Raw genomic sequence first — 25400 nt, forward strand, 5'->3', positions numbered from 1 at the left:
CCTAGTTTTTTAACTAGGATGGGGTGAGAGACGGTGTCAAAGGCCTTGCTGAAGTCCAGAAAGACTACATCCACCGCGACACCTGCATCCATGGCCTTTGTGACCTGATCGTAGAAGGCAATCAGGTTGGTCTGACATGATCTCCCCCCATGCTGTCTTAATGTGTCAGTCATTACTGCTACAATTCTTCCAACCTCATTTTCCACAAGTATATTCTTAGTTTCTGGAGGAAACCAAGCGCATTTGTCTCCCTGACACCTTTCTGGTCTATCTTCAGTTCAGTACTGTCTTCCACTCTGTATGTACTAGCGTCAGTATCTAATAGGAAAGGGGTGTTGAAAATAAAGGAAAGCAAAGACAGGAGCAGTAAGAAGGGAACAGGGGATGCAGAATCCTGGGCATGTGACAGAGTGGAAAGCGGTAGGGCACAGGAAAATCCTGATGTGGAATACAAGGACAAAAAGCTTTGACCATGGAGGAAGGAAGGGGGATGCCATTACGAGGGAGGGTATAAAGTCCCTGTCATGGGGTAAACAAACAGAGGGGTAATGAATGGCAGGCACCCAGGGAATGGAAGGAGGCATTGCTGCATGCAACAAGTTCTGCCAATAGAAGTACGAATGTGCATAACTAATCTTATATCTCCACTGATACATTCCCACAGGTGACTCAGCACAAAGTACATTGAAACATGCCATAAAACTAGTACCCAAAATTACACAGCAGACCACAATTCTATTTAAGTGAAAAGATTCTGCTCACATAATAAATTGGATACAGTAATGATCTGTTGTCCTGCCTTGCTCTAAGCAGCATGGTAAAATATCTTCAATTTTATTTGAGCAAGACTTGCCATTCTGCCCATGCTTAACATCTGCTAGCCGCCTCTGTCATCAAACTCACCTTAACTTTATTTACAATACAATTTTGTGCTCTTGAAACAGAAGCAACTAACCTCTCGTGCCATTAGACTTAGGGTCTCTGCCGGATACCTCTCTATTATTTGCAGCAGCCTGGGAAATTTTAGCCTGGCTTCCCTGGAATTCAATTTTAAAGCTTTTATCATCTTCTCCACTACAATAGCTGGGAACGTCTGCAGATCCACTGCACCAATATCTGCCAGGAGACATTAAACAAAAATTATCAGAATCGCCATCGTTTGTTTCATGTCTTTGATCATTTAAAACACTGATCCTTACTCTTGAGCACAGTACATACTTTCAGTGCTCTGTAGGGGATTTTAACAATTTTTTAATTTTCACTTTGTTCTAGTTCCCATTGCAAGATCTGTTTGCACTGCATACACCAGCAACACATGTAGCCTTGGGTCACTAGGATTAGCTTTTATCAGTAGGCTGCATCACCACTAATATCTTGCCCATTTTTAAATACAGCACTGTTGCAGTCTGGGATGGAACAAGAAGAGCATCTCCTGGATAATTATCCCACAAGTAAGATGGAAACCTCATGACTCATTAACGGTGAAGCCAGGAAAGAAGGTTAAAAAAAATTATTTAAAAAAAAGAAAAGGATGTAAATACCATCTAAATCGAGGATAAAATGTTTCAATTTAAATTCAAACCCTGCTGTCATCTCACAAGTAGTATGAAAGGAAATGTATTTTAGGGAAATTCAGTCAACAGGTGTTCTTTCCCTGCTAACACTATATAACATTTTCAGCTACCCAGCTCTAGGTTTTGCAGGCATTCGGACTGTTCTTTGGCATCTGATTTTTTCCCTGGGAGGTCCTATAAGATCTATGTAATTTCTGATCACCAGATAAGCCTTCTTCCTCTTTATGTAGGTGCTTGTCACAGAAATCAACCAAAGTCAGGTAAGCATCTATCACTCCAGTCAGGTCTACATGCTCCATGGTGCGAGACTGCATTTCTTCTTCAGCTTTCCTCACTGCATCGCTGAAGTACTGGAAAGCCCGCTTGTTCAGACTTGCAATCACCTGAAATTCAACCAAAAGTGGAAATCACATTAGCAGTAATACTCTGCAATTCTCTAGAGCTCAGCAAATTAGTCATGCAGAAGTTATTCATTAAATTTAGTTTTTTATCAATATTTCATGAGGAAAGGTTCTTGGTTCCAAGTGTTCAATAGGGCTGTGCAAAGCTTCAGTCCCCGATTCGATTCGGTGGAGATTCAGTCTGATTTGGTGGCTGAATCAACAAATCAAATCAGGAGACGCTTTAATTTCTGGAAATAGAATCAGAACCCTCCAAATCTATTCAAAGAGATTTAGAGTGATTTGGCAATTTGGATATAGACACAGCTTTAAATATTTTTTCTACATACCTCGAAGTACCAGCTGGCTTGTGAATGCTGCAATGGTGGGGTGGATGGAGCATCCCATAAAAGTGTGGGGGGCTCCCTAGTGCAGTCGGCAGCAGACCTGGAAATATTTCCAGTCAACTTCTGGGTTTGCCGCCAAGCATAAGGGGGGTCCCCCACCCCGTGCTCCTGTGGTACACTCCATCCGTCCCACTATGCAGCGTTCATGAGCTTCACCTGGTACCTTGAGGTACGTAGAAAAAACATTTAAAGCCGTGTCTACGGCCGAATCGATGATTCTCCAAATCAGCATCAAATCTTCAGATTTGGATTCAGCCAAGTCAAACTGAGGACAGTGAGCCAAATCAACTAATCGAATCACTGTCTCCGATTCGGGCCAAATCTGAATCTGAATCTAATACAGCCCACTTCACACATCCCTCGTGTTCAACATCTGAAACTTGAGTCACGTTGGCTAACTGCACACACCAATCACACGTTATTGTTTTTGCTTAGCTACTGGACTGGCCTAGCTATTAGAAGGAGTAGAGAACAGACACATCCTTTAAATCCACAGCCTCCAACCCAGCAAATCTGCTTATTAGACTACTTGAAAACAGTTCATATGAAAACAACTGTGCCTGAAATAGATGGGGTTTTGTTTTGTTTTTTTGTTTGTTTGTTTTTTTTAAGAAGACCATGCCCAGTTCTAGTTTTTAACTTAATTTTTATACCTGTTGTCGCTTTGCCAGTTATGAAAAGGGAGGTTCAGGGCGGTTATAGATGCTTCTATTATGATACAAGTAAACAAACAGAAATCAAAGCACTTACCAAAAGCATCTTAGGTCTATCAAGTCCTTCAGCTACCACCAATGCAGTCACTTGTTTGGAATGTACCATCCATGTGACAGCAACACCAGGCAATGCAGAAATACCATGCATCAGTGAGAGAGATGATAGCCAGCACAGCTAGACTGAATTTTTGGTAGACAGAGGCACAATACGGAAACTGGATTTTGATCAGGGCTCTACCTTTAGGGCATTACCTATTAATGCCCTTACTTTTACAGAAAGAACTGTGGTCTCTCAGCCTGCCATCAAAAAAGGCATCAATGTAGGAACACTGGTTAAACAGCGACACCAGGTAAACAGAACAGTAAGGCACAGACTCCTCTCCCTGCAGCACCCAGCTTCTCGCAAATGTCTAACCTTTCTTAATTTTTGTTATCCGACAGGGATCATAGTATAAGGCGATGAGGAACACACCTCCAGCTCACCTCCCAAACATCTATTATAAAGAATGCCGCTTCTCATTTTAGTAGAGCAAGTTGGACAAAAACCCTGTAGCATGGCTTGAGAGTTAAGTACTTAATTCCACAGAAATTTTAGGGCTACTGTCAGGCCCTTTCCTTTCTATACCACACCTTGGCTTTTCTTTGATATCTATAAAAGACAAAATCTGACTTAATATTCAGCCTTTTGTTGTACTGATATGATTTGTTTACAGACAGCACCAGCTCCTAAGTTAACACGTAACAGAGGGAATGTTCTGGCTGTAGTTATTCCCCAAGACCCCTGATCAAAGGCATCTATCAAGATCAGTCGAGATAAATCAAGAGTTGCAGCTGAAGTTTTCACTTGAATCCCTCAGACAGATGGAGCTTCACTTTCAGGGCATCTCAAACAATTACATATATACTGAAGACATTGGCAGGGTCTGTTTCATAGAGAAATAAGGCTGGAACTCAAGAGATGTTGTACTCCTTAACTAAGGCAAAGGAGTTCCCTTTTAATGGTACTCTCTCAGCTATAATCAATAGCTAAAATGATTTAGACAAATTAGCTATACTAATATCAAAAGACAACTACGTTCATTGGCTAGCTTTGCCTGACAGATATCCAAGGGCAGCATTCCTGCACCTGTCTGGCTGGTTTCTGCTCCCAGTATAGTTGTCTCTGTACACATGCATGCTTTCAGTTACATAGCTTTCCCTGCTCTGTAAAGACATGCCAGTAAAGAAGCAGCTTGGGAGGATATGGTCACAGCAGAACTGAAGCTCTATGCAGGATTTTTAATTCAACAAGAGATCAGGAAATGGATTTTCCTCTCCTGCAAGACCTGCAGAGGAACAATGCCTCTCCCCAGCACACGGGCTATCCAAGGGTAAGGGTGTGTGGCTAGAGGTCAGGCTAACAGGAACTGTTCACAGCTGCAGTGCACTGAGAAACCAACACAAGTATTAGTGTGGGTTTACTGTAATAACCAACATGTGCTCAATTGACTTATGAAACGTAACATTATCCACAGCACTAAGAAACTTGAAAAAAGGAAGCAGTTTCCTTCACCTTTTCTGGACTGTCAGGCTTCTCTCCAGAAAGCATTGAGACTTTTCTAACTTTATCTTCCTCGAGTTTCTCAAGACACCGTGGATCCTTGCTAAGGGCAACAGCCATAATGCGGTAAGTGGTACCCAGGAGAAGATACTGATTACGCAAGACCTCTATGCTCTTGCTCAGGTGGTCAGGCACAGTCCCATCTGTTGGAATGCAATGGTAAAATTAACAACTTGGCAGTGAAATGGATGCCCATGAAAAAAAAGAACAGAACCCATAGCATGGCTTCTGCATTACTGCAGTCCTACTAGATAATGCATTACCCAGTAAGGAGACAGTTTTCAACACTGTGAGTATTTTTTGAGGGCTACTCTGGCTCTGACAGGAACTGTGGCTGACACGGCAATAGCTGTGGTTCCATCTCACTAGCCAGCTGTCTCTGGTTCTAGATTCCCTCTGCAGATCCTTCAGAAGCTTCTTAGCAACTGCAAAGATGTTCTGTATGAATAGATCAAGGTGGTAGTTTTTCAGTAACACATTGTAGAAGGGTAGGTTAAAAAAGAAAAAAAAAAAAAAAAAAAATCAAATAAATAGAAAACACTCCTAGATGTAGGCAAAATGTGGAAGGGTTCCACTGCTGAACAGCTTATATATGAAAAACAAACTTACACTAATGAAGATATGGGAGGGAGAGGGGAGGAAACTGATCTAAAAGTTGATGGACAGAAGAGGTTTTATCCTATTTGTATCAAATAATTATCACTCATCCACCAATACAAACACCTACCAGTGATTTTATCTGCCATGTGGCCCAATTCAACAAAGCACTGAAATGTGTTCAAGTGCTTTGAGGAACCAGGTCTATAATAAACAGAATTAATCAAAACCTTATTCTCAGTTTCGCCTAACCCTTTAAAACCATATTGTGTTTATACGTGTACAGAGGAAAAACTCTCTCTCTCAATCTCTATCTACAGTACCTAAATTTGATGGGGTGAACTAAGGTACAACAGAAGCATTCCATATTATAATGGAAATAATTTTTAATGTTACTGGACTTGTTCCAAGCTGGGAACCCTCAGCTCTATTTTAGCACAGAATTCCCATTCCCTTCATTTTAACTGACAGACCCTATTCAAAATACATGGGCAAATTTTTGAGATGTGGTGTTAAAAACTAGGCTTCTAAATCATTTAAACTATTAATAAGTGGTTTGACTTTCATATATATCGAGTATGACATTCACTGAGCTCAACAGTAGTTTTTGAATGTTCTAAAAACAGGTTATTTAGTTGCAGACTTTAGATAAATGCTGGTCACAGTATCTATTAGCATCCAACAAGAAAAGGTGTGGCTGATTGGTGTTGAGTGGGACAAGGTAAGGTGAGCTGGTTCAATCTGAATTTGGTCTGTAGCACTTTATACAGAAAGCTGACTTGTAAATGCCTGCAATAAATCACGAGACTAAATATATAAAAATAAGCAGCTTTGAATTATGATCAATCACAACAGTTTTATTCAAAACGTCCTACTCATAGCTATACTCTTTATCTATTTATTCTGAAAAACATCATATCATCTAAAGAGCAAAAACGAGACTTTAGGCACAGTTCCAAAAATTACACATTTAAGTATTTTTAATTAAGTCATCTATTAGTTTGCACAGAAAGAATCAGACCTCCCCATGCATTCAAAAATACTTCATGGGAACAAATTCCTACGTTGTCTGGGCAATCTTGGGACAATTAACAGCATGTTTCCAGATCTAACTGCTTCATGAGAAAATCATAGAAAACACAATTAGGCCATGAAGAGTCACCTGCTTTCGGGCACTCTCTATCATCTTCATTTTCATATTGAATTTGCAGCTTCTAATCATTGAGTGAATGCTGTCTTCTTGCTGATCCACCTCCATTTTGTCACCAAAGTCTCCTGCTCCATCCACCTCCATAGTGTCATCAGCTTGGACATTAAGAAGTTTCTCCTGAATTTTGTCAAGAAAGAAACACCTACACAGTAGAATGGTGAAAGGGAATACAAGTTACTTCCACATACACTGAACAGGAAACACAGATGTATATTCAGTTGCTGCCATTCTTTCCACTGGCAAACACAAAAAAATAATTTCAGTCAGTACCTGATGGAATTGTGCTCCTTCAGGAAGAAGTAGGCATATTCTATGCATCTGAACAGTTGTAATCATGGTTAGAGTGACCCAACTAGGTGGTCAGGGATTTTGGAATGATGTGTCACTTTTACTCTGAACACTGCACCTGGCTGGAGAACCTAACTCTGTATATAATGGAATTTAGGTACTAGAAAATGCCTCTACTTTTCCATTGTTTTTATATAACTTCAATCCCAAATTTACTGAGACAAGCCTTCAGGCCTAACTCTAATGCCTTCATAAAATGTAAAATGGTTTATGAAATCTAAGTGCCAGACTATGCTACATGTCACTCCGAGACCCAAAAACAAACTTTAGATTTGTATAGGCATCCTTTAAAATTTATATTCCAGCTGTGCTCAAAGACCCCAGTCAAAGTTTGGCCCCACCAATACACTAACTCATAGCAAGTCCTCCTTACTCCTCAAGTTCTTATGTAATTTGACAGGACTTCCTCCAAGGAAGACTTATTCAAGGCAAGGAAGGGTGTCAGTCTTCACTTGCACTTGATGCTGCACAAACAGAAAGCACAGTCCCAGTCCCAGTCCCAAGGAGCCTGACAGTGTAATTTAAGACAAGATGAAATGAGTAGGTATCTTTCTAGTCCACAACAAGCTTTTATCAGGTTTGTAACTCTCCGAAGTCTGTAGGTTATGGGACTTTCAAAAGGCAATAAACCAGGGTAGACCAAACTTACGAGGAATTTTAGGGTTATTTAGTCCGGAGGAAGAGACTGAGGGGGGATTTGATAACAGTCTTCAAAATGCCTGGAGGGCAACTACAGAGAAGATGGCAATGGCCTTTTTTCTATGGTCACAGAGGACAGGACTAGAAGCAAAGGGCTCAAGCTGCAGCAGAAGAAATTTAGGTTGGAGATTAGGAGGAACAATATGACTATGAGGGTGGTAAAGCACTGGAACATACTACTTAGAGAAATTGTGCATTCTCCATGCTTAGAAATTATCAAGAGGAGGTTAGACAAGATACTTGACCGAGATGGTTTCCTTGGGGATGATCCTGCCTTGAGCAAGGGGCTAGACTAGATGACCTTGTGAGGTCCCTTCCAGTCCTACTTTCCTATGAGCTAAAATGTACTTTGGTTAATGTCCAACCAAAAGTTAACAGCTTTGCAGGATGGTTAACATCTTAGCTGCCCAGATGCTCCCAAGCCTGCTTCTTTCTTTTTTGTGTCCTTGTGACAAAGTATTTAGCAAAATTTGCAGATTCACTGGAATCTGACAGGGTCATACTGTGAACGCTTCTGCTATGGCCTCAAACTTGCAAACTCTGGGCTGTCAACTGTGCACCTTAGTGCCTGCATCACCTCAACCTCCCTCTCCCCTCCCAACCCTCTGCCCCCACCAAACCTGCGGGGACACAGAAGAGATGATGAACAAATAAATATAGAGGAGTTCACTGAGGGACAGAGAGATGTCATGTGAGCAACAGAGAATGATGTGGAGCTGCACTGAGAGAAAGGAGGTAATGTGGAGAAATAGTGTGGGGGAGAAAAAGAGAACTTGCAAGTTTGGAAAGTATTTTATCTTCTTAAGAACTAGACCAGGAAAGTCTCCTGAAAGCCAGTCATTTCTAGAAAGTGCTAAACAAAAGAAGTTTCAAGTTACAGTTGTTGGTTTTTTTTTAATTTTTACATAGAACATACCTACACAAACAAGTTCCTGCCAGGTAAGTTTACCACATCAGTTATCCCACTGACATTATCCCACTAAACTACATGTAACCCACCATCCAAGTAGTCTTCAACATGCATAACGGTTCAGAATTAGACCAGGTTCACTTACAGCTCCTATTTCCCAATGGCATATCTAGCCACTGATGTAGAGCAAATAATGTTGGCTTTCTACTACTAGTCAAATCTGCTAACTGCATACAGTGATGATCCATCCACCCACATATATCTGCCCTCTCTCTCTCCTCACTGGTTAGCAATATGAAAACAGCACGTTCCACCTGAAAGGCACGACGTGACAATATTTGAAAGTCACTCAAGTGCTATATGCAAAACACTTACTTCTACAAACAACATAAAACACACAGCTGGGCAAGCTCAACAGACATGTAGAGCTGCAGTTAACAAAGAAACTTCTCATCTTACCGGTTTGTAATGATATCATCCCAGATGTTCATAGGGTCCATTTTAGCATCTGGATATCTGCTTGTCCAAATTCTGAGAAGTCTCTTAAGGGAAGCTTGAGAAGCTAAGTTACCTAAAATCAATTAAAGATACTTTTTAAAAAGGCTAAATTCAAGCAATGTGAAAATGGAGGTTCCCATCCTGATTTTTACAAATTAGTGGCAAGCAGAGACTAAATACATAGCTTTCTATAAACAACGCATTCATATTTCCAGACTTCTACAGTATAACCTCATAAATCTGAGTATCAGCAATCTGGAGTTCTCAAAAATCCGGCACTTTTTAAGATTCCCCCTCTGGCTCCCCTAGATGGGGAGGGGGAAGCTTCCACACAGCAGCTGCCACCATCATCCACACTCCGCATGTGGTTGCTCCAGGACTGGCCACTGCTCCCCACCCCCTGCAGCTTCAGTATAACTGTAGTACTCTGGTGTTTAGCATACTATTTGAAGTTGTTTCTACACCCAAAATGCAACAGATTAAGGAAACTAGGGATATCATAATTTTCATAGTAAAAGAATGACTACTACTAGCAGTATTCCCTACAGGAATAATGTAGGACATATACTGCAACTATTAATTACATTTTGGTACTAAGTGGATAATGCACAGTTAGCTTTATATTTCACATCCACAATGGCAGCTATTGAAAGAACATATGATCTGTCTGTTGGCCTTTACTAAGCTAGCTATTACTAAGCTAAAACTAATATTGTATAATTATGAAGAGGTTATTATTATTTTTATGAATATGCAGTCTATTTTACTGAACTTAGTAAAACAGATGAGGTATAGTAGATGACCTCATAAAAAGTAAATCGAAAGTATTCTCAAATCTATCTTATACAACTATAACTAGTTTTCAAAAGAGAAAAAGGGTAATTACTGATTTGTGGTCCTTTGCATTAGTAATTCATAGATGTTAGGGTCGGAAAGGACCTCAATAGATCATCAAGTCTGACCCCCTGCACAGGCAGGAAAGAGTGCTGGGTTCAGATGACCCCAGCCAGATGCTTATCTAACCTCTTCTTGCAGACCCCCAGGGTAGGGGAGAGCACCACCTCCCTTGGGAGTCCATTCCAGATTTTGGCCACTCTAATTGTGAAGTTCTTCCTAATGCCCAGTCTAAATCTGCTCTCTGCTAGCTTATGGCCATTATTTCTGGTAACCCCCAGGGGCGCCTTGGTGGGTAGAGCCTCATGATGAATTTATAGGCAGTCACAAGGTCGACTCTCAACCTTCTCTTGCGGAGGCTGAAGAGGTCCAGGTGCCCTAGTCTCTCCTCGTAGGGCTTGGCTTGCAAGCCCTTAACCATAGGAGCGGCTCTTCTCTGGACCCTCTCCAGGTTATCCACATCCCTCTTGAAGTGTGGCACCCACAACTGGACGCAGTATTCCAACAGCTGTCTGGCCAGTGCCTGATAGAGGGGAAGTATCACCTCCTTGGTTCTGTTTGTCATGCATCTACTGATGTAAGATAAAGTGCCATTAGCTTTGCTGATGATTTTGTCACACTGACGACTCATGTTTATCTTGGAGTCCACTAGGACTCTGAGATCACTTTCCACTTCTGTGCTGCCGAGCAGGTCATTTCCTAAGCAGTAAGTGTGCTGGATGTTTTTCCTCCCTAGGTGCAGCACTTTGCATTTCTCCTTGTTAAATCACATTCTATTGTTTTCTGCCCATTTGTCCAACCTGTCCAGGTCTGCCTGTAATTGTTCCCTGCCCTCTGGTGTGCCCACTTCTCCCCACGGTTTTGTATCATCCGCAAATTTGGACAGAGTACACTTCACTCCCTCGTCCAAGTCACTGATGAAGACATTGAAGAGTCTCTAGCCAATTTGCCACCCACCGGACTGTGTAATCATCCAAGTCACAGCCTCTTAATTTGTCCACCAGTATGGGGTGGGATACCGTATCGAAGGCCTTCCTGAAGTCTAAGTAAATGATATCTACCCCTACTCCTGAGTCCAGGTGCTTTGTAACCTGGTCATAAAAAGAGACTAGATTAGTCAGGCATGATCTACCTGATACGAACCCGTGCTGGTTTCCCCTCAGCATAATTTCTCCTGCTGGGCTCTCACATATATGAGCCTTAATAATCTTTTCAAAGACTTTACCAAGGATGGAGGTAAGACTGACTGGTCTGTAGTTGCCTGGATCCTCCTTCCTCCCCTTCTTGAAAATAGGGACCACATTGGCCCTTTTCCAGTCCTTCAGGACCTGGCCCGTGCGCCATGAGTGCTCAAATATTCTTGCCAGTGGCTGTACAATGACATCAGCCAGTGCCTTCAATACCCTCGGATGGAGCTCATCCGGGCCTGCCAACTTAAACGCATCCAGTTCTTCCAAGTGACTGCACCATCTCAGGGTCAACACCTGGTAGTCTGGCACCCAGCTGCTGTCTCTCTACAATTCCATTGTGAGACTTGCCTTCCCCCTTGTTTAGGAACACTGAGGCAAAGAACTCCTTAATGAGTTCAGCCTTGTCCCCCTGTCTGTCGCCAATTGCTTTTGGCTGTTCAGTAGTGGTCCTATACCACCCTGGGCCTTCCTTTTAACTCCCTGTATACCTGAAAAATAATTTTTTGTTATCCTTAACTTGGGATGCAATTCAGTTCTGTAAATACTGTGATTCACCACTGGGAATCTTTTATTATATTAGAAACAAATTTATATTTTTTATGTATATAATATACACTCAATCTAAGAGTACAATACAGGAAAAAAACATACTTGGGTTTCTCATAAAATTAATGAAGTCCTGTATTTCTGTCAAAGCTTGGACAGACTGCAGTTTGGTTAGTCGACTTCGGTGTAACAAAGCATCAATACTTGAGTAATTCTAGGGAGGAGAAAACACATTTACACAAAGTACTCTTAACACTGTAGAGCATCTAACTGATTCTTCTATATACTGTACCTGACAGGTACGCCAGTTTCTTCTTTTTATGGGTCATTTGGTTCAAAATAAGTTTTTCAGTTCAGTATATACTCCTAGCCTGATGGTCTATTAAAACCATTATATGGCTGACTACATGTGTAAACAGCTTATAGCTCTCAACTCAATATCCCATCTGCAAGATTTATGATGATTTATACGAGCCTCAGACAAGATACCTGAAACAATCACTATTAATTGACACCAAATAAAGATTTTCAAAGCCACAGATTCATAAAATATATTGACTAAATACACCAAAAAAAAAAAAAAAAGGATTAAAATATTCCCAATCTGTGGCAGCCCTGCTGAAACCAACTAGACTTCAGTGGCACCAAGATTCAACTCTTGTTGTATTTCTATCTTCAAGGCAAAATCCAATCGTGGCAACAAGAGCTTTGTTTTCCACAGTTCCTTAGAGATAATTAAGTCAAAAGACAGCAGCAACTTGTTACCTGCATGAAGACTTGCATGCCATTGCTGATGTAATATCTGGCTCTGTCAAAATCATCCTGCAGGATGTAAAGAAGACTCAGTTCTTGGCTGTAATGCATTTCTATGAGGGCTTTTCGTTGTTCTATCTTCATAGCCTCATCAATGAAAGTCAGCAGGGACTGGTCACTGCCCCCATGAAGCAGTAACTTCAGCTTACTACGTATTATATATGGCAGATACGTTTCCTACAGAGGAAAAAAACAGCCTTTAGACTTCAAGAAGGAAAATCATTTTTATTATAAGTCTGTTGCTTATGGTAGACAAATCAGATCTGGATTCTGATGAGTTTTACTTTCCACATAGCAGGGCTAGTTAATATATTAGAAGCCTCAGAATGTTCAACATTTGGCAATGACAAAACTTATTTTTAATAAATGGAATTCAATTTTTAAGCATTTAACCTCCCTGCCCCTGACTGACTCCCATCATCCAAAAAATAACAAAGCAACCTTTTCTAGTAAACTCATACAGTTACTTACTAACTGATGCTTAGCAAGTCTTGCCATTTTCAATGTAATGCTGTTCAGTAACTCTCCAAATGTGAAAGATTGAAACAAGCGGACAGCAATATAAAGACAGCAAAAAGATTAAGGAGACAAGGTTGGATCCATATATTCAGCTATGGAAATGATGGACAAATTACATAAGTCAAGAGAATACCAAAAAAAACCCCACCTGTAGAATTCTATGCATGAGTCATTCACTGTTTTAAAAAGAAAGTCCACTTCAATTATGAAAAGTATATTTGTAATCTAGTTACTTTACTTCTATCCTTAACCACAACATTGATAGATTCTGTATTAATTAAATCAAAATGATCTCTCATCTAAATTTAAGAGGAGATTTCTACAAACCTGAAAGAATGGATCATTCCATGTTTTGTTTAGGTCTGGAGGTTGTTTGCTATCAATATTTGAAGTGGAACAGCATTCCAGTGATTTCCATTCTGTCAGATGGTCATAGCATTCAAGACATGCAAGTTCCCAGAAATCTCTCTCTGCTTCACTTGGTTCACCATCGGACCAGTCTTGTTTGGAGAGAGCCTAGAAAAGGAACGCCAGATGGGAAGAATGCAAGTAGGGGCTGGAGTGTTACTTCCGTACAGAATCCAACTGAACCCCTTCAGCAGAGTTTAGAGTGATTTTCCATTGTTCCATGATAATATCTATTTCTTTACCCAAGGATTACAGCTAGCAAACCTTCAACTCAGCAAACAGGCCCCAAAAAATAAGAAATACATTTTTCAAAAAACAACTTCAAGACATAAGCCACTTACTCCTTTAGATATAATTTACTTTGGATGCCATCTTCAATCACCCTGCATTTGTAAAGAGCTAAGAGGCCAAGACACTTAAAGCCACCTCCCCAATTTCTACCCATATAAACTGTGTAAATCAATCACTTTCATGCAGTTTGTGTCTATTACTAGTTGTGAACACATACAGAATTTATATTTTACAGTTGATGTCCACTCTTGTTGGGATTCTAAGTTTAAAGTTCCACAATGTGTGCAAACAGGTGATTATGTATGCAAACTCGTAAGTGAAGGGAACATGAAAATCTGGTCTATTAATAAGCACCATCTATTATGAACTATTATTGGACTTCATCTCCTTTGAGGACTTTGAACCATATGAGGAACTGCTAAAATGTTCATTAAGCAGGACAATGTCCCACAGAAATTTTCATTTTAAACTAAGTATTAAAAAAGAAGCCTTGGAAAAAAAAAATCTGCAGGAAAGGTGGGTGTTTTACCTCATCATATTGTTTAACTGCTTCAACATAATCACTTTTTGCCTCTGCTAACAGTGCTTTCTGTGTAATTTCTTTAGTTCCAATCCTCCCACTGAAAATACCACGAAGAACATCATAATCTCCAACAGATCGATACAGCCTTTTAAAATTAAAAGACAAAACATGAATATATTGCAAAGGCTAAATCAGCACTAATCATGCAACTAATCGTGATCAAATTTTTAACTATTTGACAACCCTATAAATTATCTAAACTATGTTTCAGAGGAAGAAATTATTAAGCAGAACTACACACATTAAGTTTAAAATCTACCAGCTTGAGGGTGATATACCCGATTGGAAACCTTTGTAGAAGCTTTAACAGAGAATATATTGGAACAGTTCTCAGGCAAGATCTGTGGTTATGCACATCACCCAACAGTCCCATCTAAAAGTTAATAAATAGATGGCAAACTTGACTAATACCTAGGCTGAAAAGTAAAAAAAATTATAAAGTAAAAATCTTTCCTGGGTTAGTTTAGAAAAAAACAACCCTATTAATTTATGTCCAAAGAAGGACTTACTTAGCAAGTTCAATCCATCTGATCACATCTGGAGAAAGTTCTGTTCTTCCACACATCCTTTTGGCTGGTGGTTCTTCTATAGGGGAAAGATGAATTAGAGCCTGTTCTAGAAGCAAGATGCCCACTGGTTGCTGTAAACTGGCTAAGCAGCTGGTGCTCACACTGGCTGAATCAATGTCTAGGAGCTCTTTGTGCTGGTAACTCATTTCCTGTAAAACAAAACCAAGGGCAGTTATTAGGCATATGTTTATTGGAAACAGGCTTTGACAAAAGGAGAATTTGTTTTTTTCCCCTAATGGGAATGCTTTGACATTAGCTTTTGCATCAGTAAGGGAGAAGTTTAACTTAAATCAGCAACACCTTGGCTGACAAGAACAACCAATCCACTTCTTTAAAATACTGTAACACCAGAAGCTGGTTATCACTACATGTGCATATTGCAGCTCCTATGCCTGCGCTACTACTGCAACGATTAGTAATGTGGGAAAAACAGAAGTGGAGTGAAAAAACTGGACAGACCAACACTGATACCCAAAGACGATGCCAAGGTTAAAATAGTTTCTGCTCATTTGCAGAAGATCTTTCCTTCCTTTTAGTGCCAGCTCACTCTCTGAAAAGTAGCAGAAGTTTTTTCAATCTATTAAACTGTTAATCCAGCCAAGGGCTGTATTAACCAGGAAGACATGGGTCACAGGAACACAAGTCGTATGCCTAGAGTTACAATACCAGAGTTTACTGATAAACACATTTGTCAGTGCTTGTCTAGCTCTGCCTAGTTTTAAGGCCAGAACAATAGCTTTGTTGGATTTTTGGCCCATTGAAGATCAATCCACTAGAGTATAAAGCCCAATTCTCAGGTCTAAACATCCTCATTTGCTTCGAAGTTATTGTGATATTTAGTTATGAAATACAGATGTGTTCTTAAAACAAAAAAAGATGGCAGACTAGTCTGGTGAGTATTTTTTGGCTTAAGATTTCAGAAAGAAAAATGTGATGCCTAACCCAAAAACTGGAACAAAAATAAGCTGCAAAAGTAATAGTGGCTATGTGTTTTTCACGGCAAATAGCAGTGGGATTTGAGAGCGATGGTACAAATAGCAAAACACCTGACAGTGCTAAAGAAGATGTGTTAGCGCAATAACCTACTGGAAACGGTGACAAAAGACTATTTGTGAACACAACCAAGAGTTGTTATATTTCTGTGCGTCTTTCTGGCAACTACTGAAAGATTACAGAAAGTGATTTCAGATGGACTCGCTACAGAATCCAGCTCAGAATAATTTACGTTTGTCCTGCACAGAGAAATGAAAAAGAGTGTTCTTTGAGATACTACAGTCAGTGAAGACTGCACTGTGGAATGGGCATGTACCTCATATGCATAAACTGAAAATGTTCTGAACAGCAAATGTCAGGGCTTTATATCTTCTTTCTGCTTCCACTTGTTCCTGTGCAATGGTACAGAGACTGAGGCGACTATACCCTCTATAAATTCTCTCTCTCTGCAAAATCCTTGTTACCTGGGGACCCTGAAAGCCAGGCTGGAGGATGGTTACAGTATCCACACCGACTACAACATTATGAAAGCTACAGTTATGGTAGGGTCAGTAGCAATTCTTTCTTCTTGAGATAACAGTCAGTATGGATCCCACGAAAGGGGACTGAAAAGCAAGTCTCCTTCAAGATGATGACAAGATAACATTATATCATCTGAAGCGATGAGAGCAGCTTTTTAACTGAATCTGGTTTAGCAATTACCCTGGGTGTCTAACACTGGGTGAACCTGAGCAGGCTGTTTTCAATGCAGCCTAGTTTGACTTTTCTTGAGCTTTGGGAGAGGAAAAAAGATCTCTTGCCTAATAATCAACTAATGTACTCTCCCTCATTTCCTTACTACAAAGATGCATACTAATATGATGGCTCTAAATCCAAAACACAGTTTTATGTCCTCCAGAGTCCAGGTACCTTTAACCTGCAGTTAATCTAAGCAAGCTGGATGCATTGTACCAAGGTTCTTGCTGTGGCCCCCAGCTTTTGCTCATTCTCAGTGCTTATTTATAAACAATGAATCACCCCGCAGCTCCTTCAACTCTGGGACTGGACCTTTAGATCAGAGCAGCCCTCTCTACCTCTGTGACACCACCAATGAGATTAAACTGGTTTAGCTCCTGATGAGACTTAACTATCGTAGGGAAAGTAACGTAACCAAGAGTAGCCTGCAGCAAGGCAGGCAGCCTTCCCAAAACAAGCTGGCATTTACTGTTTAACTAGAGTACAAGAGTGCCCAAATCAGAACAGCTGGGCCAAATGAACAGTCCAGTACAGCAAGAAAAGCCATTCTGCCTAGCCATGTTCCTTTAGAATCCAAGGGGTCACTCTGTCCATGTCCCCTGATGCCCTTTACCAAGACTCTTTTGTCTCGTATTTTCATCCCAGTTATTAAAAACATACAATTTCAGTCACTGGGGTTTCCATTGCCCTTGCTAATGTGTTCCTTCCTTACGTGAACACCCACTTCAGTTCAAGCCAGACACCATTTATCCAAGTTTATGTTATGGGGACTGCTGACACCAGAGCTATGGCAGAAGCACTAGTGTGGCTAGAGCCACCTGGGGTTGCCATAGCCCTTCCAGTAGGAGTTCCTCTCTGCAACCCTGCTACCAGCTACTTCAGCTCCCCAGAATGACAGAATCTACCTTGGGCCAGCAAAGCAGTGTCATCTTTGTGGATTTTGCTGGCAGAACCATATCTACCATAGGATGTAATCTTTTCACATTACTGGCTGACAACTATGACCGCAAAGTCTGTAACATACACAAGACCCACTTTCCTTGGCCTTGGGCTAATGAAAATTAACCCACTCAGATACAGGTGAATATAAGCATGCAAGAAGATGGAGAAATTGAGGCTTGCATAATGATCATAGAAAACATTATAAATCAGTGCCATACTCTACAGAGCTTCACTCAATTCTAGATGCATCCATGATGAATACTCTATTTGGCAAGGGGGTCATGAATGTTATCCCATCTGGGACGCTGTATGGAGCTCAAAACGTACAAGGTGGTTTTGGGACTTTTTTTGCTCATCTGATGCTTGCAGGGGAACAGACTGACCTGACCTTGGGCAAAGTGTGATAAGCAGCATGATGTATTTACACAAGGACATATGGTCTAATAATGAAAGGCAAGTCTATAGTACCATAGAAAGGGTATAATTTACCAGGTTTGGAAAAGACTGAAGGAAGGGCAACCTCTTGTCTGGCACCCATCACTGTCATTGACCTACAAGCTATCCTACCCCCTACAAGCTCAATTAGCTGCGGTGGAATAGTAAGTGGTGATTTCTCACACATCAGCAGAAGGGCCCAGGTGCAGAAAGAGAGATGGTACAACTAAGACTTGTCAGAGCTTCCTGGTAAAACCTGCCTCTGATCCACCAGTCATCTACCTTTCTATTAAGTTTAAAGGACAGCAGCAGGAGAAAAATCTGTTTAGTTTGTATGAGTCTTCATTGTACATTTATTCCCCTCTAATTATCTGTAATTTCATACTGCTGGCAACCAAAATAAATCTAAATTGACAAAAAATGATATCAAGAGGCATTCAGAGGCAGACAGCACAGTTTAATACAAATAATAAAGTACCCAGCTAGAGAACCAACAAACACAGTTATAAAAAGCCAATAGGGAATACATGATAAATAGATGGCTATTGTGAGATACTGGCTAGGAAAGCGCTAGGACAGCTCAGAGTAATCCCCAAAGTATTTGGCTTTAAATGCAGCTGCACAGAGGAAAGTAAACAAGGATCTGCAAGTTCAGATGTATAAGCATTAGTACTGGGAAGTGCAGTTTAGAAAACTGGCTTGATATGAGGCACTCTCAAATTAGGGAACAGCAATGTTTCACTGTAGCAAAGATGACACCTATTGACACAGATTAGGTTATTTAAAATTCTACAAGAGAAAAGAAGCTAAACTAGATGGTGTAAGTGGAAATGTTTTTGCAATGACTTCACAGAGGTTTCTAAATTAGCAATCAAGTTAACCAATCAAAATCAGCCGAAACCAGAAGAGATCTCAAAAGCAGGTAAGATTTGCATACATGGTGATTTAGATAATCATTTTCAAACTTAGGGTAAATGGCAGTGGATACAGCTGTACTGGACATGCACCTGCTCTCCAGTCAGGAGTTGTCTCTCTCACTAGTGAAAGTACACTAGCAACTACCATAAGGGATTAATCTAAAGACATTCCTAAACAATAAACAATAGGTGCTGGAAAGAAACATAAGCTGATAACCAGATAGCCTCAGAACAGAAGACACGTCCTAACATAACATTTTCCAAAGTGAGAAGGAATGGCTGCAGTGGCCAGACTGCCCTTTCCATTGATCTTTTTGCCATTGTTTTAAAAAAAAAGACTATAGCTGTGATTGTTGCAAAGAGAAACTTTAAAGTGTCATCCATGCATAAAGAAAGGTGTGCCTGAGATGGCACAGAACCTGAAACAGTTTTCCCTGAGGTGTTTAACTCAAAGCTGCCTCTCAAATGTTCAACAATGGTAATTTTAAATGTCCACATTGTCAACTACTTTCAGTTTTAAAACATTCTGAGTAAGGCACAGTGAGAATTTATATCAGCTACTCCATAACCACAGCCCATGTGCACCCCGTGGCAATTTGCCTCTCAATGAAAGAATGCTAACTTACATTTACCATGACAAAAGAACACAGATGTGCCCAGCTCACATACTATAAAGTCATATCATGTTATCTTTTTCACAGAAAGGAATGAAATTACCATTATTCCCAAAGTATGTAAACCCCCCCATCCCTGCAGGCCACATGTGGCACCATAGAGATTGTGCCATTCAAAAAGGCATAAATTTTTCTAGGAGACAGCCTACTTCATCAGTTGCTACATACATATACTTCCATTACCTATATGTAGCATCTGATGAAGCAGTCTGTCACCTATGAAGGCTTACATCTTTCTGAATGAGTTAGTCTCTAAAGGTGCCACTCTGCCCTGCCTTCTTACTTAACACACTAGGGTTCATCATGTGTTCAGGTTAAGACAGACAACAAATAATAGTGCTCTCAAACTGTACAGGAAGTTTTACCTGGATGCAGGATATGAATGGTGGGAAGTAAGAAACACTTATACTCAGGAAGTCATTGAAGTTCTGCAGCAGCTTCTGGACAATGTGGTTTTTTTCAGAAGGACTTTTAGAATTTTCCATTTCTTTTAGAATTCCACTAAACAAACTGCTGAAGAGCTGCTTGGCTAGTGTTGGATCTCTCTGTAAATTATAAGATAACCAATAAGACCAATGGTGTAAGTGACTAAGGGCCTGTCTACACTGGGACGTTACTGCAAAATGAGTGAGGGTATACATTTACAAGGCAACAGCTACTCTGTGGTTAACTATATGGACATTCTTTGAAAGTGGGTTACGCTACCTCTCAATACGCATCACAATGTCTACATAGAGAAGCTAGCACTACCTTCTTCTCAGCAACATTACATTAAGAACTAGAGAAGGTAATGGTCTCTTCCACATATACTACCCAATTTCCTAGGGAATTTCTCGAGGGGAAGACATGCCTCTAAAGACATATGATTCTGCCTGAAAACAGAATAGGAAGCCATCAACATGCAAAAATCCTAGAGCCTCCCAGGAGGGGAGAAAATGCAAAGAGCTTCCATAGATGTCTTGAACCTGGTTAGAGGCCCACAGACGTTACAGAACCAATACCCACCCAGAATTATTCCCACAGCCTAATCATGCACTGCATCTTCCTCCTTCTCCTTTGCTATGCAGTGATAAAGAAGCAGAGAGAACAGCCAAGGATGCTGAAGTACCTGACCACTAAGTGATAAGAGTCTATCTAGTCCACAACTTTTGCTGTTTCCCCTTTAGGAATGAGTAAAAAGCCATATTCATTTTTGTAGTTCTTGCCCTTTGAATAGAACCACTCTCTCAGATCTATGACAACCCCCATACAGCTTGCAAGGGAGCAGAAATAGCTGTCTTGTCACTGTGTGAGAGTGATAACCCCCCCACACCAACCTGGTCAGCAAGACTTAGTAAGGGTGGTGCCAACTTTTCCTCCTGCAGCAACACAGCAGGTTGCATAGGCTTTCTTTATTTGCTTTGGAGGCCTGGACACAAACAATAGCTCAACACGTCCAGGAGAAAAAGGTAGCAGCTGTTCAGAAATCTTCACCACTGGAACCCAGCACCTCCTGCAAAGCTGTCCACCAGGTTCTTCCTCTTCTCAAGAGCTACTATGGCATTAAACGAGGTACTGGTCTCACGTTCCCCTCATCTTAGCAGTGTTCAGCACAAAATTCCATAGCCAGAACATGTGCACAGCACACAAATGTGCACACACCAAGAGCTTCAGCTATCTCAAAGGGTTTTACCACATCTATACATTTGTAAACACTCTTAACTGGGCTTCTCACTCTTTAATTGCTCAAATTTGAGTCACCTTCAAAGTTGTCTCTCTTATATAAAGTTGTCTTTATATAAACAGAAAGAGCTATACAGATATAGATACAATGAGTACTGTGAAAAAATCCTGTGTCCATTTTCCCACCCCACACTTTGTTTTGCAAAGAAGTGTCAAAATACTGAATTAACAATCTTTGAACAAATGACAGACCTGGGCCACACCCTGCAATGGAGTGATGAGGCTGCTGTATTCAATCTGGATGTCAGGAAGGTCTCCTTGTCGGTAACTTCTGTACAAAGTGACCTGGGCATCACGTTTCATTGTCAGCTCACTTTTAATCTCCTGCAACAGTTGCCAGTAAAAAAAAAAAAAAAAAAAAAAAAAAAAAAAAAAAAAAAAAAAAAGCAGTATTGGTTATGTACAGTGGGGGGAAAAAGATCATATAATGCCCCCCTTGACATTTTTAACCATCAGTGGAGATATAAAAATGAGAAGAAATTAATGCACCCTTCAAGTAATCCCAAAAGCATTTAATAATTCAGATTTTAGAAAACACACACATCTCTTCCCAAAGCCACCTCAGTCATTTACATAGTACCAATAATGTATCTAACTTGTTTACACAAAGAAATGGTCAATCACAAATCCGTATTTCAACTGAAAGCTAAACAAGCACAAATCCATCTGTCTTGAGTTTAAGAATGTCTTGTTTCAGCTTATCTCAACCAATTCTTAATTGATTGGAACTAATCTTAAACTCAAATAGGAATGTATATACAGTTTTTCCCTAACCAAATCTGTTTAAATTAAACTGCACAAAGTTTTACATTTAGATTAGCCCTTACCTGTCTCCCTCTCACCCCTTTACCATATCTGAAAATATTGGTGAGGTCTGAAGGAATTAGCAGGTTTTTTGTTGTTTGCTTGTTTGTTGTTAAAGGACTTGAGAGTTAGTTCCTTCTTTAATCATCACTCCTGCTGTCTGAATCAACTAGAACTGGATCCAGTCTCTCCATTTTTCTTTAATAAGAACGCACACTGATGTGGGGAAGAATCTGAAATCCTTATTTTTCCATCTCTCTCTCTACTTTTTCAGCCTGCTCCTTAAATGGACAGCCTAAAAATTCCCAGAGATACTATGGGGGTATAACCAGGCCACGGCCAAAACTCCAGCATAGTCAGTTTTTTCTTGGCCAGCACCCAGTACCTCCTGATGCACCTTCTGACATGGGAGCCACTGCTCTTTGTGCACATCCTCTTGTCCAGCTCTACCTACTTCCCAGTAACAGTATAATAATATAAAATATAATATAAAAATAATATATAATATACAATATAAAATAATGAATATATTAAAAACTATTCTATATTATATATTATTTATTGCTTTAGTATATAAAGTTATAATATATAATATAAAATAATATAAAAATATTATTTTTATTAAATAAAATTCTCTTTAAACTTTACAGTCCTCAAAAATATGAGAAAGATTAATGTTAAGCACTACTGATCATTTTACCAAGAACAGAAAAATGGTTATCTGTACAGGAAATACAGTATCACCTTCGTGTAGGCTAAAATACACTATGTCACATTTAAGGCCTACTCTATTAGTCATGTCACATACTGTCTTCTCTATACTATAATGACAGAGGATGAACTTAATCTGAGATTCTTAATTTCTAGCATGAGTACCTAAAATCAAACAGTTTCCTAAATATGGATTTACAGTAAGTGAAAGTGCCTTGATTTGCCAAAGCAAATAGCTTCTCAGCTCTCAGTGTAAGTAATAGGAAATGTTGGTCATCGTCACCTCTAATTATCAGGCTCTTCTTACTTAGATTCCTACTGAGATTTAGGTGTCAGTCATTTAACACCTAAATTTAAGAAATACACCTCCTTGGGTAAATCTGGTATCTTTTATTAAACTAACTAAAATAATATTAGATAAAAGATACCAGATTTACCCAACGAGGCATATTTCTTAAATTTAGGTGTTAAATGACTAGTTTATTAGACCAACTAATATTATTTCAGATGGTCTAATAAAAGATATCAGATTTACCCAAAGAACCTTGTTTGTCTATGTCCTTAGATCAACACAGCTACAACCAATACCCCAGAAATATGCCTCATCAGTCAGGAAATGTTTAAGTAACAGATTTTGACAGCAAGGCATAACAACTGAAATTCAGAGTTAAGAAAAACTCTTCCATTTTTCACATATGTCAGCACTCCCAGGGACTGGGATACATTGAAAATAAATAAATAAATAAAACCCCATAGTACAATATGTACATGCTTGCAGGGAATTCTCTCTTTAAAATAGAAACTCAAGTTCTTCCTTACCCTGTACTTTTACCTACACACAAACATAGCTGCTTGGAATACACATAACATCCCTGCAAACTGCAAGAGAAACTCCAGAGACACCCATTCACCACACAGATAGCTTGCTAAGCGTATAATGCTTTTAGAAATAAAGCATCAACTTTGCCTAGACAGCAGAAGCATCCAAGGAACCCTTTCAGTCTTAACACCAAATTAGGTAAACAAACCTTTTCTCGTTTCTGTTCAGCTACACCTTTCCTTGCATAAATCACGCTGAGTTTCTCTTGGTCCTTCAAGAAACGCCTCTGCAGCCTTAGGATTTCTGCCCGTTCATTTATATCTAGTGCACAGAGCAAGAATGTATTTTTACCCCAGTTCACCTGTTTTGATGAAGATGTATCCATCCATCTAGCTATCCAGTTTCCAAACTGCCTTAATTTTGGATACCCATTTTCAAATCTTAGGCAAAGCAGCATGGAATAACAGCAGGCTGTTTTTGAACAGCCTAACACAGTTATGGCCAACTTCTTTGACAAGCATGGCATAAGTTAAGCCCCCACTCTCCCCAAGTGCCACTAGTACCTCCATGTCCCCTCCAGTGGCATACCTGAGAGTCTGCATCTTGGGGTGCCAGGAGGGCAGCAAGGGGCTCAAGTCTCCAGCCCTGTGGAGTAGGACAATGGCAGGATGCTGCTGCGAGAGGTGGTGTCACCAGTAAGAACAAGGTTAATCCTTCCTGTCTGCTGCAAACACTGCCATTCTATACGGTGAGTGATGATCCAAAGCCCTTAATTTGGTAGCAATTGCATGGCCAAGGAAGTCTTAACTTGATTCTTGGTCGTGACTACACTTTTCACAAAAGGGTCCTGCCAGCTCTCCACTCCATGCAGCCAGAGGCTTGAGCCCCACCCCGCCTCTGTACCAGCACCCCCTTTACAGAACAGACAGGGTTTGCATGCCCCAAATAGTGGCTCTGTGGCGCACACTGCAGGTTGGTCACCCATTGTATTGCTTTACATGGTCTGGGCTTAGAATTAAAAAGAAAAACAAAGTAAGAGGATTTCTTGTAATAAAGTGTGGAAAATTACTGCTGTGCACTAGTTGTGCATGGGAACTTTGGTGAGGGGGTCTCAGGGCTGGGGGGGGGAGGGGTTCCCCATCTCCCTTATCAGCTGCGACAGCTTCATTATTTTGTGACCACAACTGTAACAGGTGAGATGTCTTTACCCTGTGCCAGCCTTAGTTCAGGCACGTAAAAAGATACTTTGTGTGGTTGCCAGAGTGACAGCTTCAGGGCCCACACTTCCCAAGTGACAGACCTGCTGCAGGACCTGGGAATAGAGGAAAACTCTGAATGTGCCACTTCATGAGGCCTTGCAGATGCCAGAGTCTGTGCACCCTTGGGCAATTGCATGCCAAAGCCTGCCTGCAAGGTGTCACTAGGATCTCCTGAAACAGCCTGATTCCTCCTCACTGGGCAGACCCTTCAGCAAATTGGTTGTCCACATTGCACCCTCAGGGTCTGGGCAATTCCATGGGCAGCAGGATGAAGTATCCTGGAAGGCAGCTAGGGCAGTGCCAACCCACAGCATCCTGGTATCAGGACTCCTTGTGGGGCAGTGATACTGGAACCATAGGTGTGGGTATAACTAGGGGCACGCAGGATGGAGGGTTCAGTGTGGGGAGTCACTGGGGCACATAGAACTGCATGAGGGGTGCCCTGCTCTGTTTCTGGGGGTACCAGGAACTAACAAGTTTTGCACCCCAGACAAAACAGGGACCTGTCTGTGCCCTATTGGGGAGTGGGGGGGGGGGGGGGGGGGGGGGGAAGGAGTGCTGAGCACTGGAGAGCAGGAAGAGAAAAAGGAGGGTGGTCAGTCTTACCTTTCCTGGGAAGGAAAAGATCTTAGCTGCTGC

The 25400-nt window shown here is 40.7% G+C and overlaps 1 protein-coding gene across 1 annotated transcript in view; it reads right to left on the reverse strand.

Annotated features, from left to right (window-relative positions):
- The window catches only part of PRKDC (protein kinase, DNA-activated, catalytic polypeptide), a 141235-nt gene that overhangs the window by 32578 nt on the left and 83257 nt on the right, over positions 1–25400 (reverse strand). The window contains exons 60-74 of the mRNA XM_019518957.1: positions 23711–23823; positions 21360–21491; positions 19811–19990; positions 14690–14898; positions 14127–14265; positions 13226–13414; positions 12332–12556; positions 11672–11780; positions 8898–9009; positions 6434–6623; positions 4938–5112; positions 4627–4817; positions 1777–1957; positions 913–1116; positions 195–318 (exon numbers count right to left, since the gene is read on the reverse strand). Coding sequence (XP_019374502.1) covers positions 195–318; positions 913–1116; positions 1777–1957; positions 4627–4817; positions 4938–5112; positions 6434–6623; positions 8898–9009; positions 11672–11780; positions 12332–12556; positions 13226–13414; positions 14127–14265; positions 14690–14898; positions 19811–19990; positions 21360–21491; positions 23711–23823 — 2473 coding nt within the window. The remainder of the gene's footprint in view (positions 1–194; positions 319–912; positions 1117–1776; positions 1958–4626; positions 4818–4937; positions 5113–6433; positions 6624–8897; positions 9010–11671; positions 11781–12331; positions 12557–13225; positions 13415–14126; positions 14266–14689; positions 14899–19810; positions 19991–21359; positions 21492–23710; positions 23824–25400) is intronic.

Source organism: Gavialis gangeticus, unplaced genomic scaffold (genome assembly GCF_001723915.1).
Source record: "Gavialis gangeticus isolate Ggan-Ray unplaced genomic scaffold, GavGan_comp1, whole genome shotgun sequence".
NCBI classification, from domain to species: domain Eukaryota; kingdom Metazoa; phylum Chordata; order Crocodylia; family Gavialidae; genus Gavialis; species Gavialis gangeticus.